General features: G+C 43.3%; 1 protein-coding gene across 3 annotated transcripts in view; it reads right to left on the bottom strand.

Annotated features, from left to right (window-relative positions):
• Nucleotides 1–413: 413 nt before the first annotated feature.
• SPIRE1 (spire type actin nucleation factor 1) overlaps nucleotides 414–13,866 on the bottom strand; it is a 430,877-nt gene continuing 417,424 nt past the window's right edge. For all 3 annotated transcript variants that reach the window (XM_069219936.1, XM_069219937.1, XM_069219938.1), the window contains 2 exons: nucleotides 11,231–11,367; nucleotides 414–3,835 (listed from right to left, as the gene is read on the bottom strand). In XM_069219936.1, coding sequence (XP_069076037.1) covers nucleotides 3,577–3,835; nucleotides 11,231–11,367 — 396 coding nt within the window. In that variant the 3' untranslated portion in view covers nucleotides 414–3,576. The remainder of the gene's footprint in view (nucleotides 3,836–11,230; nucleotides 11,368–13,866) is intronic.

Raw genomic sequence — 13,866 nt, 5'->3', positions numbered from 1 at the left:
TTGTAAAACTGTCTAGTCATGTGGAGCAAATATCTTTATAAGGGTGGGGCGCTGAGGGGTGCGCAATGTCAAGGCCAAACGCCCAAACAAAACATACGCTTTTCCATCTCCCTGCTGAAGATGCGATACTACCAAGCACGGTGGACTGAAACAGAGGCCTGTGTGTAACTTCTTCCATTGGTTCGAATCCTTGAGGAAATGAAAATCAGAAAACCAATACCAGAGAGCGGGGATAGAAATTAAAACTGCTTATCAGTGACAACAGACCAGGCATAAGGTGGGAGGCACTGCCTAACTGCAGTACGTTTTGTTCATTTTTCTCAAACTGTTCTCTGTACACCTGAGAAGCAGAAATGAAAACGCAACGCCACATTTTCACATTGTTTTATGAATAAGTAAACAGAGACAAAGGATAAGACGAAAATGTAATTTATTACACCTCCCCCACCCCCCGTAATGTACTTTAGTTAAAAGGAAGTACCTTAGAGTGAAAACATTTCATCACTGTTGATGCTCTCGGTATTCAGAGTGGAGATGCACTGGTAAGAACACATAATACATTGCAGATGCAGTCGATGAGAAGGCCTGCATGCATCGAACACATTGCAAGAACCTTCAAACAAGCTGGCCTGGAAAATTCTACCAACTGTGTGAAGGAAAATAAAAACTAAACGGCACAGATGACACTGTCGACAAAGAGGCAGCACTGAAACCCATAGGTTTTTACAGTGAAACCCAAGACATCCTAAGCCAAAATAAAAGTTTAGAAAAATAAACATTTTTTCTTTAAAAAAAACATAAGGAATTGACCTCACTGTGCTAATCAGAAAGACTCCTCCGTTTGTTTTGGGTCTACATCTCAAAAACGGTCTAAGTTATATCTTAAAAGGTGATGTTATAGTTACTACACATATAAATATAACTCGCTATAATCGTTTCATCTTGGTGAGGTGCTCAGTTCCCGACACCAACTGGGTGACGGATTCCAACCGTTAATAAATATAGAATTAGTATATACAAGCCACATATCCAGGATTTCGATATCCCAACCACAAGAGAACGTTAAGAACTTGTCGACGACATGGGCGTAAAAAAGGGACCCTTCATGAGGCACAGAATTACAGAACAGCGATAGTCTAGCCCTGCAGAAGGGGGTCCGACACGCCATCATGGCCGAATTACATGAAAACGAATCACTTGCCTCCGCTGTCTCCCTACCAATCACAACTAGGTTATTTTGTTGGACCCCAAACATACAGGTAAGATTGCAACTCTGGCCACTCCCATCCAGTGACGACTCGAGCAGTATTGGTTTCTATGGCCAGGAGAAAACAGGGCGCACCATGGAGTCAGGCTAGGCACAAAAAGGAAAAGCAATAAACAAAGTGCATAATATTTGGGAATGGAAAACAGAGGTCTGGAGTTAACTTACAACAAAGGTTGTTGCTCGTTTTGTATTTGCATTGCAGCATTCACTCATATTTACATGTTCTAAAGATTATTAACGCTGATCTACGTTTGTTCCAATAGGATATTTCTGGATGGTCATTTGCCACCTCCATCCTAACCCCAACCCTGCACATCTGTAATAATATAACAAAATAAAATACCAGCAACTGATTGAAACGCTCCAAATCACAGAGGCGGGCGTGTGTCAGAGACACAGCCTCTGACACACACTACTTTTGAATGTTTTACATAAGATTTCTTGAGAGCAGATTAGGCTGGAGGGGAAATAACACTTAGTACTTTTGCTTGGAGTGCTTTGTGGTAAAAATGAAAATTAAGAAGAATAAACAATGTGATGCTTGTACTAAGAAAAGCAAAATGGCCTTTTCCCATCTGGCATTCTATCATGGAATAGTTAGCGTCTTAATGCACATTAAAAAAACACTGTAATTAAAATTTTAAAATAAATGTATATTTCTTAAGCCGGATTTACCCAAAGAAAGACAAACGTGCACTTAGAAGTTTGAGATCGAACAGGAACCGGCTTTCACCAAAACAAAACAAAACATGCCTTATTGTTTACAGCGACAACCTTCATCATGGTGCAAAAATGTCTGCGTCACTGAGCCATGCAGATGGCAGCCATTTTGTTTGTGCTAATGGTTTGTTAAATACAAAACTATATTAATCAGAACACCTAGCAAAGAAAATCGCGCAACAAGAAACTCTCGTTTGCGGAGTGTTGGCAGATTTCACATAAAGCTCAGCAGTTCTCAATCTCTGTACTGTAGTGTAATCTACTTTTTTGTCGAGCAAATGTTAGGCTTAAAAACACAGCTGAACCCAGTTAATATGGCTTTAACAATTGGAATTCTCAGTTAGTATACTGTATGGTATGACATTTGACAAAATTAAGCCAAACATGCCTCATTTTGTTGCCACTGGCCTGCCCCCAATTAGAATATCTGACTGTGCAAAAGGTGCACATGAGGAATTACGTGATTATCCACATTTTTCCTCTTTCCCAGTTACACACCCAAGCAATACTTGTCTGATATGTCCTTCTTTATAGTGACTGGCTGATGACTGATATTCGTATCAAAGTGTGAAGCTCTAGCATGTTGGAGGAAATTTTAGTTCTGAAACCAAGATAAGCAAAAGGAGAAGTTAACTAAAACACGGAATGTCGTAAACTGTAGTAGGCCTACAAGTTGGTGAAAAAAAAGAGTTTGAATCTAGAAAAAGGTTGAAATGGTCAGTTTCTGAAAGAATGTGCAGTATTTCTCGGCTTGTAGTTTCATCTCTTCACCAAAGTAACTAGATGAGGAATGAGGAGATGGGGGCGTTCTTGCCAGCAAATCAAATTGTTGGTATATTTATCATCCAATTGAGTGAAAACAGTTGTGATGGGTCAGACCACGAGCTACAGCAACAAATTCTTGATATTTAACTCTTCCATGATGCCAACTTACTCTACCATCTCTGCAGATGCACTAGCTCTGTGGATGCACTATCATCTCCGCAGCTTTAGGAATATATTAGGATCTACTGGTAGAGGTAAGTCGATTTTTACAAACCATGATTTGTTGATTCCAAAATGTCAATGAGAGGAATAATGTAAGAAGCATATGTATTCTTTAAGGGTTGAACAGCTTCATAGCAACAGCAAATTTTGTTAGATCGTTCGGAGAAAATTAAGGCAGAAACTGAACAGAGGCGTGAGCTGAACTTCAAGTGCTTCCGTGCGGAATCCATAACAGGTCTTCCCGTCTTCGGCCAAAGAAACAAAGACTCCTGCAACGTACTGGATTCTGATGTTTAGATATAATAACAAAAACGTTGAGGAACATTCAACTGGACTCCGGTTAAAGATGTCCAGCCTCGTTACCCCGAAGTACAATGAAGAATAATCATAAAAGAAAGGCAATGGTTTGAGAACCTGCATTTCCTTCCAGTGCAAACAAGCTATTGGATGACAAGTGGAGAGCCGCAGGCTGATACCACGTTGGCTTACAGTCTATGGAAACTACCACCCTGTGCCACTTGGAGTCTGAGAAGATGAATGGAAGAAACAAGCTCAGCCCTGCAGCGCCACGAATACAGAAGTACTTTAAAAGGCACTAGGGCTCAAATTTCGTTGATCGTTCTTTCAGAGGGACTATACTCGGAGGTCCCTGTGGAGGACATGTAGAACGATTGTGTTTTCCGTTTCAACCGTGCACGCTTGTTGGCCAGCAGCATGCTGCGCCGGCTTGAGTTGATGATTTCCGAAATAAACTTTTTACAGTCCACGCACACCTCCATGGTGCTCCAGTCCTCCATCAACTCTTTGGGAAACTGCAACTCCTCATCCGATTTGTCCACTGACTTCGACTTGGAGGAAAATCTATAACAATTGGGAAAAAAGATAAACAGTTATTTTTACTAGAAAACGGAGTTGTGCAACTTTGCCAATTAACAACCTTCATTCCATTGCTCCTACAGTTTTTGCTATCTCTTCCTCCTCACCTGTTTTCTGAGGTTGAGCTGATAGCAAGGAAATAGGCAAATCATCTTACCCCTTCAAAGTACGAAAAGTACTACTTCCCCCTTACCTGTGCACAACAATGCTTTCCCCACCCCAGCCTTCTTGTATAGCCGATTCACAGATTACACCACAGGGTAGGCGGCAGAGAGAAATAAGCACTATGAAATGGGGATGGGTGGGACTCAGTGTACAGGTCAGCAAATCAACACAGCACCACCTTGTCTTTCTTCCTCAACAAAGACCTTATTTCTTTTTTTTTTTTTGGTTTAATTTGTCTTTTTGAGCATTTTCAACATTTTGGTGCACATAATCAGTTCCGTTTATTGCATACACTTGTATTAATTCACGCAGTTATGACTAATCGCAGTCCATCCCAATGTTAGTCTCAAATGTGTTATTAATGGGTTCCCATGGAAATCTGGTACTTATGTTTTGTATGGCCTTATCGCTGTGTGCTACGTATGCGGTAGTTACGTATATTGCTGTGTCGTGCATTTTAATATCTTCTCTCATTTTCACACCAACCTAACACTTCTTAACTATAACAACTGTCAACATGTGGTGTATCGCGGAAGGGGCAGGTATTGACCACTAATTTGCAGGGAGTATATGCCAAGGGCCCCCGCCAAGGGAGACTGCCACTCCCAGACGTCTCTTCCGTGGCTCCCCTCTGTGTGGGAGTGGCCCCAGGCGGGGATGGGGCAACACCTCTGCCTATATTCCTTCAGGCTGTCCATATCCTCTGTTATTCTCAAGGTCTGCCCACCCCCTTTTCTATCGTTGTTCTGGGCAGCTCAGAAGGGAGGTACAATCCAAGATGTACCCCCTAATACTACAGTTCAGTATGTTCCTCCTGTTCCTCCCTCTCCTTGTTCTGAGTTGGGTCCTGACCCTCTTGTCGATGTCCCTACCTCCCATTCCCTACTCTCCCATTTGATCAGGGCTTCCTCCCATGTAGGAGCCAGGGGTGTTAGACGCACCGCGAGCCTCTTCACTTCTCAGCACTTGCAGTTCAGCCTTTGCCCATTTTGTCAGGTCCTGTTTCCAGTCCTCCATAAGTGGGGGCCTCGGCGACTTCCACCCCAGGGTGATCTGTCTTCTGAACAACACTAAGGCCAAATCGAGGAATCGATTGCCTACCTTCCCAAGTGATGGTCCCGGATACAAGCCCAGCAGACACACAGACTGGGTCATCAGTCCCAGAGTGGCGCCAAAAAGGCCCTCCAAGTCCGTCAGAACTGCCCTCCAGCTCCCCAGGAGTCCAGGACAGTGCCACATCATATGGTCCAGGTCCGCGTCTACTTCTCCACATCTAGGGCATCGCCTGGGTTCACCCTCGTATATTAGGTTCAGCCTGTGCAGGGTGAGGTATGTTCTATGGGTGTAATTGTACTGTATGTATCGAAGTCTAGTATTCAGTGAAACCACCTGCGGGTATTCCAGAACCTTCCTCCACTCTGTCTCCGACAACTTTTTACCTAGTGTCTTTTCCCATCTCTCCCTCAGTGTCTGCAGTGGATCAAGTGTGTCATCACTCTGGGCCTTATACAACCCGGTGTCGGTCGGTTCCAGAGATTAACAGGAGATGTAGGACCCGGTGTGTGGAAGGTTCCGCATTAAGTGTGTCCCAGTGTGCCTTTATGTGGTGTAACAAGTGATGATGTAGTAGAAATTGCCCAGTTGGTATTCCTTTCTGACCAGCCATTTCTGTGAAAGATCTTAATACCCCATCACTGAAGAGGTCCCCCATATTTCTACCCCAGCTTTGGCCCAGAATCCCAGCCCGGAACCAAGTAAGATGCCCTCCTTGGTGCCCTGTGTCATCACAGTTAAAGACTTCCTTAGCCGTACCACCAGGGGTTCAATCGCCAATGCACATAACAATGGGGACAGTGGGCATCCCTGCCTGGTGCCCCTGTATATAGGTTAAGTTTCCGATATCGTCCTGCCCGTCCTTACTCTAGCCAGTGGGGCTTCATATAATAGGTCTACCCATCTCACCCATCCCTCCCCCAGTTCCATCCGACACATGACTGTCCTCAGGTAGTCCCATCTGAACAAATCAAAGGCCTTCTCAAAGTCAATGGCCAGGAGTGTCCCTGTAGGAGGCCTCTCTTGACAAAGACCTTATTTCATGATGAAACAGAAAAGATCCAGGTCCAACCCTACCTGAAATAACCCTGAACCATAAAGAAGATCATCAAATTCTTTTGCATAAAATGGAACCAAACAGATGCACATCAATGACAGCCTTCTGCAAACTTTAAGGGCCAGATGTATCATTACTACCAAAAGCGATTACCAAATGGCGTTTTTTTGCGACTCGCAATTAAGTAATCGCTATTGGAATATATGAAACTCCAGGAGTTCCATATTGCGATTCACAAGGGCTCGCAAATGGACCTACTTCATTAATATTCATGCAGTAGGTCCCAATTTCGACCCACTGCAAATAGCTACAATCACAGGCATGGTGGCCTGCTGGGCTCAGCAGACCACCATGTCTGTGTTGCTTTTAAATAAACCAAATTTTTTTTTTCTTTAAATGCAGCCAGTTTTCCTTAAAGGGAAACAGGATGCGTTTAAAAAAGAAAAATGCAAAGTTTTCTTTTCATTTTTTAAGAGTAGGCAGCGGTCCGTGGGACCACTGCCTGCTGTTAGAAATGTTTGTGCATGCATTCACAAAGGGGAAGAGGTCTCTTCGGGACCTCTTCCCCTTTGTGAATTGGTTACCAACTACTTTCAATGGGCAGTAGAATGCAAATGTTTTCCAACCGTTTTTGGGTCACAAAACATTCATACATACATACCTCTGAGATTCGGTATTATGAAGGGATGTCCTTGACACACCCCTTCGTAATCGGTATGTAGTCGCAAATCCAATTTGCGATTCGGTAACAAGTTACTGAATCGCAAATTGGACTGGATACATACCAAAAGACATTTTTGCGATCGAAAAAACAATCGCAGAACATGTAATCATTATTTTATGGAGAGGGCTGAAGTATTGGTTGTAGGTGGCATGGATGCTGAATGCTGCATTCTAGATTTCTGACCAGAATCCATAAATGGAGATTCATTTTTTGTAGCTGATGTAGGAAGTCTTTGGGAGAAAATGAACACTGATCACCTTCTACTTCTATAAGCAACATTACTGCAAAGCATGTACTTTTACCAATACTATAAGAAAGAAAAATGTTTCTTTTTCTGTGAGCAGCTGTTCGTAGCTTATACAGTTTTACATTCACATGCTAGTTTTGGTCTCGGACGTTTGCCAGTTGTTTGTCTTTGAAGAAGTCTTTTGTGTCACGGAATGCACTGATTCCTCTCTTAATGGACAATGAGCATGGGCACCAACTCCATGTTAGATTGTTTTGCACAGAGTGAGTGAGTGTATGTATGGAGTAGTGAATTAACTTGGCATGGTGCTCTATCAAATTGTGAGTGTAAAATAGGTGACAAAAGGAGAGATCTGCAGCAGATAAAGGCTCAGGGTAGGAAGATGGACGTCTGTGAATTTATAGCACTACATGCTATTAACAGATGCTTACATGGTAACAATTTGTAGCATGTGAGGCTGTGTAATTGATAGTTAACCCTTGGATGGTGCAGATATCTGAAACAAAGTTGTTAGTACTGACTGGCCAACCATAGGCTGTTCATGGGTTTTGGTAAACTTTTTTGGGGTTGACCAGGTGGACGCTTTGCATATGCCAGCTCATGGGATATTAGCCAAAAAAAACACAAAAAACATGATTGTGCCTTTCTGGGCGGGTGGTGTGTGCCCAGGGCGCGAGAGATAGGGTTACTTTTGCTTTGTGATAGCAAGTCTGGATGCACTCTACTATTCATCTAGCTATGCCAGCCTCTGAGATGGGATGGCCCTTGTGGGGTTTGGAAACGGCAATGAAGAGGTGGTCAGACTTTCAGAAGGGCTTGGTCCTATCAATATAGTACATTAAAATGCATTTAACACCTAGAGTATGATGAGCTCTCTCCTCGCCACACAGCCTAGCTGCGGAAAGAAGATTGGGGGTTTCCTAGTCTTATTGAAGTAGAAAGAGTATACTACCTTGGTGAGAAACATAGGATTAGTTCTGGGAACAACCCTGTCTCTGTGAACCTAAATGTAGGGATAAGTGTCTGCAGCCCACTGATACGTTTGAGAGAAGTTATGGCAACAAGGAAGGACATCTTTCACAAGAGGACCTTTAAGTGACAAGAGTGTAGGAATTTGAAGGGGGAACCCATGAGCAAGGTAAGCAAAATATAAGATTTCATGCAAGGTGGTGGTCTCCTGGCAGGTATGATCCTCTTGAGCCACTCCATGAGTGCCTTGATGACAGGGATCCTAAACAAGGAACAACGTTCTGTTTTTGTATAGGCAATATCAGCAAGGGGTAGCTGTAGAGGTGTAGGCCAGCCTTGAATTTTGTAGGTGCAAGAGCTAACAAATGATGTCTGGGACAGCATGCTTTAAAGGGGCCAAATTTTGAGGAATTTTCTAATTTGCTGCATAATGTGCTCGTAGGAGGTCTGCGAGCTTCACAAAAGATGGTCATGCACTCAAAGGGGAGACTAAGAAAGTCAAACTCTAAGACCTCAGGTGCCAGATTGCGAGGTAAAGCTGTCTGGCGGCTAATTACCTGTTGAGGAGTTTCTCGTGGGAGCTGATGGACATCTCGAGAAGAGTTGATTACTAAGGCTGTCTGGTTCAAGTGGGAGCCTTCCAGATCAGTGTGAGAGATGTTTTCTGCATCTTCCTTAGCATGTATGAAAGAAGTAGGAGAGGGGGAAAAAGCTTAGGGAGCTACCCCTGATCAGTTTATCCATAGAGCATTGCTCACTGACAGTGGATGTGGGTACCTGGAGGCGAAATTTAGGAATTTTGCATTGTCGTGGGTGGTGAACAGGTCTATCTGAGAGCACTTCAATTGTGAAAGTAGGGGAGTAGAACTTGCCCATGGAGTTCCGGGTTATGTAGATGTGTTCTGTTGAGCACATCGGCTAATTTGTTGTCTACCACAAGAAGGTGCTCTGACAAGATTTGTATGCAGTAGTGGATAGCCCACAGCCTGATATTTATCTCTTTCCATGGACTTAAGTGTTCGGTTGTATTTGTTGAAAAATGTCACTCTTAAGGGTCACACATTTGGCAGGCGAATGCCACTCATAAATGCGCTGAAACTATAGAAATGTCACACGTATACAATTTGATAACATGGCAGCTATGCAGAATCGGTTGCTCCGAATCCTCCCGATTAGTCGTCAATAGTAAGTCCGGCACCAGGATGGCTTCAGAGTCAACAGCGGCCTGAGCACTGGTGCACTTGATGCCTTTGGCTTAAAGTCGTGTCAAGATTTATTGGGGTTTTGGACCACGTGGGGGTCAACAATCGAGAGGGGTTTTCACCGTAGGACCAGTCCTTTCTCGAATAAGAGTCCTTCAACCAATACAAATTGGAGCCAAGCCAGCAGAAGCCCTGGAGTTGGTAATATCTTGTGTAGAGAGCCTGATGCCCACACCCTCAGGATTGGTGCTCAGCCTCGGCATGAAGCCTCTTGTGAGGCCTGGAATCAGAGACCATAGTTATGACTCTGGGCATGGTCTTCAGTCAGGGCTACTGGTCTTGTGGGTTGGCAATGACCTCTTCTTCCTCTAGGTTGGAGGCCTAGTAGGATATGGCCTCTGGGTGGGTGTGGCTCGGTGCGGCAGAATGCCATAAGTGCCAGCATCCTCACCTTCCTCAATGTCGAAGGGCTTTGTCCACCGAATCCTTTAGGGTATCAGCAGCAGACTGCTGGTGCATCGAATGCCATTCCCTTCCGTACTATAACGTTTTCTTCAATCAGAAGGTGAAGCAAAATTCATGAGATGTTGTCGTGGTGTGGGGAGAGGCAAACGTTAAACATGTTATAATGCCCTGAGCAATGGCTAAACTTCGTGATGGCCTGACCAATGGTACTTCAGGTGGCGCCAGGGTCTGTTCTGGAAAGGCATCCATTCCATCACCCTCTAATGATCATTCTTGAGTGTCAAAAGGTCAGTATAGAGGCCACATGTCCCCGGTAGGCAGTGGGGAGCACAGAGTTCGGGGATGTGGTCACTGGGCTGCTGTCTCCAGAGGGTGTCAACGAAAGAAAACAAAGGTCAACAAAAGGTTCTTCCGACAACTTGTTGATACATTCTGAACTTGGAGGCAAAAAACAATCCAACATGGAGCTGATGCCAATGCACATTCCCCACTAAGGAAGGAGTCACAGTGCATCCCATGACTAGAAAGACGTCTTCAAAGACAAACAAATTGCAAACATCCATGCCCAACACTAGGTGACAGGAGCGTTCAGAGCATTTTCATCTAGAGCTGCACATGCTACAAACAATCTTTTTCCTTCCTCAAAATGATCACATCTTATACATCAATGGTTATGTGATGCTCCCTACATGGGCCATGCCACAATACCTCATTATCAGATTTTAATTAACTCAGAATGCTGCTGCTAGTTTTTGGTTTCAGTTATACAGGCATCAAGATTTGACTACCCCAAGTCTGACAGCTGTGATCCAGCTTCAGCAGTATAGCAAATTAAAGACCCGTTGAGTTGCATGTCAGTCTTTCTTTGTTCTATTCTCCTGCTTGGCCTTTTAAGATTCAGAAAATTGTCAACATGTTCTCTTTATTTCTCTATATAGGGAAAAGGTCAGGGTACTTTTTGTCCTAGCACCCACTCTATAGAGCTCCAGGAACCTCTACCATTGGTGACCTGAGAATCATCTAGGCCTCGGAAAAGTTATAAACATTTGCCTCTTCTTCGACTTGGCGCTTGCAGTTTATCAAGCAAGCTGATCTGCTGTAGTATCCATGGGCCTCCTACAGGCACACATTGGGATTTATAGGGTCACATGAACATAAAAAGGAGGAATCTGGAGCAAAGGAAGCCACCCACCAGCATGAACTCTTGAGTGCGATTATTATACAACATCATAATGGATGGCATGCTTGGAACAAATTACTATATATCTGAGTGCTCTTAGGTCACCATTCGAAAGGTTAATACCACTCAACAAATAATCCTCAATAGAAGTAAATTACAAAAACACTAAGTAGATGACTGACACGTTTCAGCCCTCTGAACCAGCACACACCTTACAACTGAGTGGCCCAGAGCAGAGATAAGTTGCCGGCATAGTCATAGAAGCAATTTCTTTCAATGAGGCATTATGAAAAACATCTGGTACACATGGTGTCTCACCTAGCTAAGCTCTTGTGTGGCCGGTGATTGCTGGTGGATGCTTTTTCTGGCCTCATAAAGCTATCACCTCTTTGTAAAGCGGTCGGCCCCAGAGAGATGATAGGAAGAGTGGCATATGGCTTTGAGGGTAACCGCATCTGTTATAGAAAAAGAAGATAGGAATAAGGAAAACAAAAACGCAGCTTTATTTAAAAAAATTTTTTTTTATACCTAATTAGGTATTTATAGTGCTAAAACAAGGTGATCTAAAAACACATTTCTACAATATACAGTGTAGCATTTGGGAAGAGGCGGGAGCAGTCATGGAGCAAAGGGATAATTCAGCCTGGTGGGTTGGCAGTCAGTAGGTTTTTGAAAAGACCATTTGAAAGGTCTCAGAAAACTGAGCAGGCACTCTTGTCACAGTGGTGATAGCAAACTGGTCCTCGGTTTACGTGCTGCACCGGAGAAGATACTGCTTGTGATTTTTACATTAGCATACCAGTCCAACAAACCAAAATTGGGGAATCGCCATTTTGGTATGTTACTAAAATAATAAGCTTTTTGGGTGAAAATTAGATCATTTTCAACACAAATAATGTACCAGTCCTGTACTAAAACTTGGAGAAAAAAAAAGAAAAAAAAACTAACATTTCTTACAGTTCGTAAAATATTAGGAAATTCAAAAATAAAACATTTTACAAAAAATTATGCTATGACATATTCACATAAAAAACTGAGTGCTGTAGTCAGCCACAAAGTCTGTCATGACCAGTGCAGGAAGTGGAATCATGTGGATGCAGGTGAGGACAAGGAAGCAAGAAGGTAGTGCAAAACAGGTAAGGAGGAGGAGGGGCTCAGGTGCGGCAGTGGAATGGAGGAAAGGAGTGAAGAAGGGAATAAAGTAGAGACAAAACAGAGTGGGACAAGTGTGTCAGCAAGAAAATGAAAATGTCACTTACCCAGTGTACATCTGTTCGTGGCATCAGTCGCTGAGATTCACATGGTATGCATGAGCTCGCCATCTGGTGTTGGGTCGGAGTGTTACAAGTTGTTTTTCTTCGAAGAAGTGTTTTCGAGTCACGGGACCGAGTGACTCCTCCTTCTGTGCTCATTGCGCATGGGCGTCGACTCCATCTTCGATTGTTTTCCCCGCAGAGGGTGAGGTAGGAGTTGTACTATAGTAATAGTGCCCGCGCAATGAAAAATGTAAGTATGTACCTATTAAAGGATTAAGTAATATATATACAAATGTACAAAATTGAAGGTAACTTCTGAACTGCTACAGGCTTCCGGGGAGGTGGGTGGGTCCATGTGAATCTCAGCGACTGATGCCACGAACAGATGTACACTGGGTAAGTGACATTTTCAGTTCGATGGCATCTGTCGCTGTAGATACACATGGTATGCATAGACTAGTAAGCAGTTAGTTCCCCATAAGCGGTGGTTTAGCCTGTAGGAGTAGAAGTTGTCTGAAATAGAGTTCTTAATACAGCTTGACCTACTGTAGCTTGTTGTGCGGATAGCACATCTATACAGTAGTGTTTGGTGAATGTGTGAGGCGTAGACCAAGTGGCTGCCTTACATATTTCCTGCATTGGGATGTTTCCTAAAAAGGCCATTGAAGCACCTTTTTTCCTTGTTGAATGTGCCCTGGGAGTAATGGGCAGTTGTCTTTTTGCTTTAAGGTAGCAGATTTGGATGCATTTAACTATCCATCTGGCTATACCTTGTTTTGATATTGGGTTACCTGCATGAGGTTTTTGGAATGCAATAAATAGCTGTTTAGTTTTTCTGATGTTCTTTGTTCTGTCAATGTAGTACATTAATGCTCTTTTGACATCTAATGTATGTAGTGCTCTTTCAGCCACAGAATCTGGCTGTGGGAAAAAAACTGGTAGTTCTACCGTTTGATTTAGATGGAATGGTGAAATAACTTTTGGTAAAAATTTTGGATTAGGTCGTAGGACGACCTTATTTTTATGTATTTGTATAAAAGGCTCTTGTGTTGTGAACGCTTGAATTTCACTTACTCTTCTTAGAGATGTAATGGCGATGAGAAAGGCAACTTTCCAGGTTAGGAATTGTATTCCGCAAGAGTGCATGGGTTCGAAAGGTGGGCCCATGAGTCTTGTTAGAACCACGTTTAGGTTCCATGAAGGAACAGGTGGTGTTCTTGGTGGTATAATTCTTTTAAGCCCTTCTATGAATGCTTTGATAACTGGTATCCTATACAAGGAAGTTGAATAGGTAGTTTGCAGGTATGCAGATATTGCTGCAAGGTGTATTTTAATAGAAGAGAAGGCTAGCTTTGCTTTTTGTAAATGGAGCAAGTAATTTACTATATGTTTTGGAGTTGCATCTAGTGGTTGTATCTGATTATGATGGCAGTACCAAACAAATCTTTTCCACTTACTTGCGTAGCAGTGTCTAGTGGATGGCCTTCTGGCCTGCTTTATGACTTCCATACACTCTTGGCTAAGTTGTAAGTGTCCGAATTCTAGGATTTCAGGAGCCAGATTGCTAGATTCAGCGATGCTGGGTCCGGGTGTCTGATCTGTTGGTTGTGTTGCGTTAACAGATCTGGTTTGTTGGGCAGTTTGATGTGTGGTACTACAGACAGATCTAGCAGTGTTGTGTACCAGGGTTGTCTTGCC

The sequence above is a fragment of the Pleurodeles waltl genome, chromosome 2_2 (assembly GCF_031143425.1).
Source record: "Pleurodeles waltl isolate 20211129_DDA chromosome 2_2, aPleWal1.hap1.20221129, whole genome shotgun sequence".
In the NCBI taxonomy this organism is placed as follows: Eukaryota; Metazoa; Chordata; class Amphibia; order Caudata; family Salamandridae; genus Pleurodeles; species Pleurodeles waltl.
This window is presented reverse-complemented; position numbering and strand designations above follow the sequence as displayed.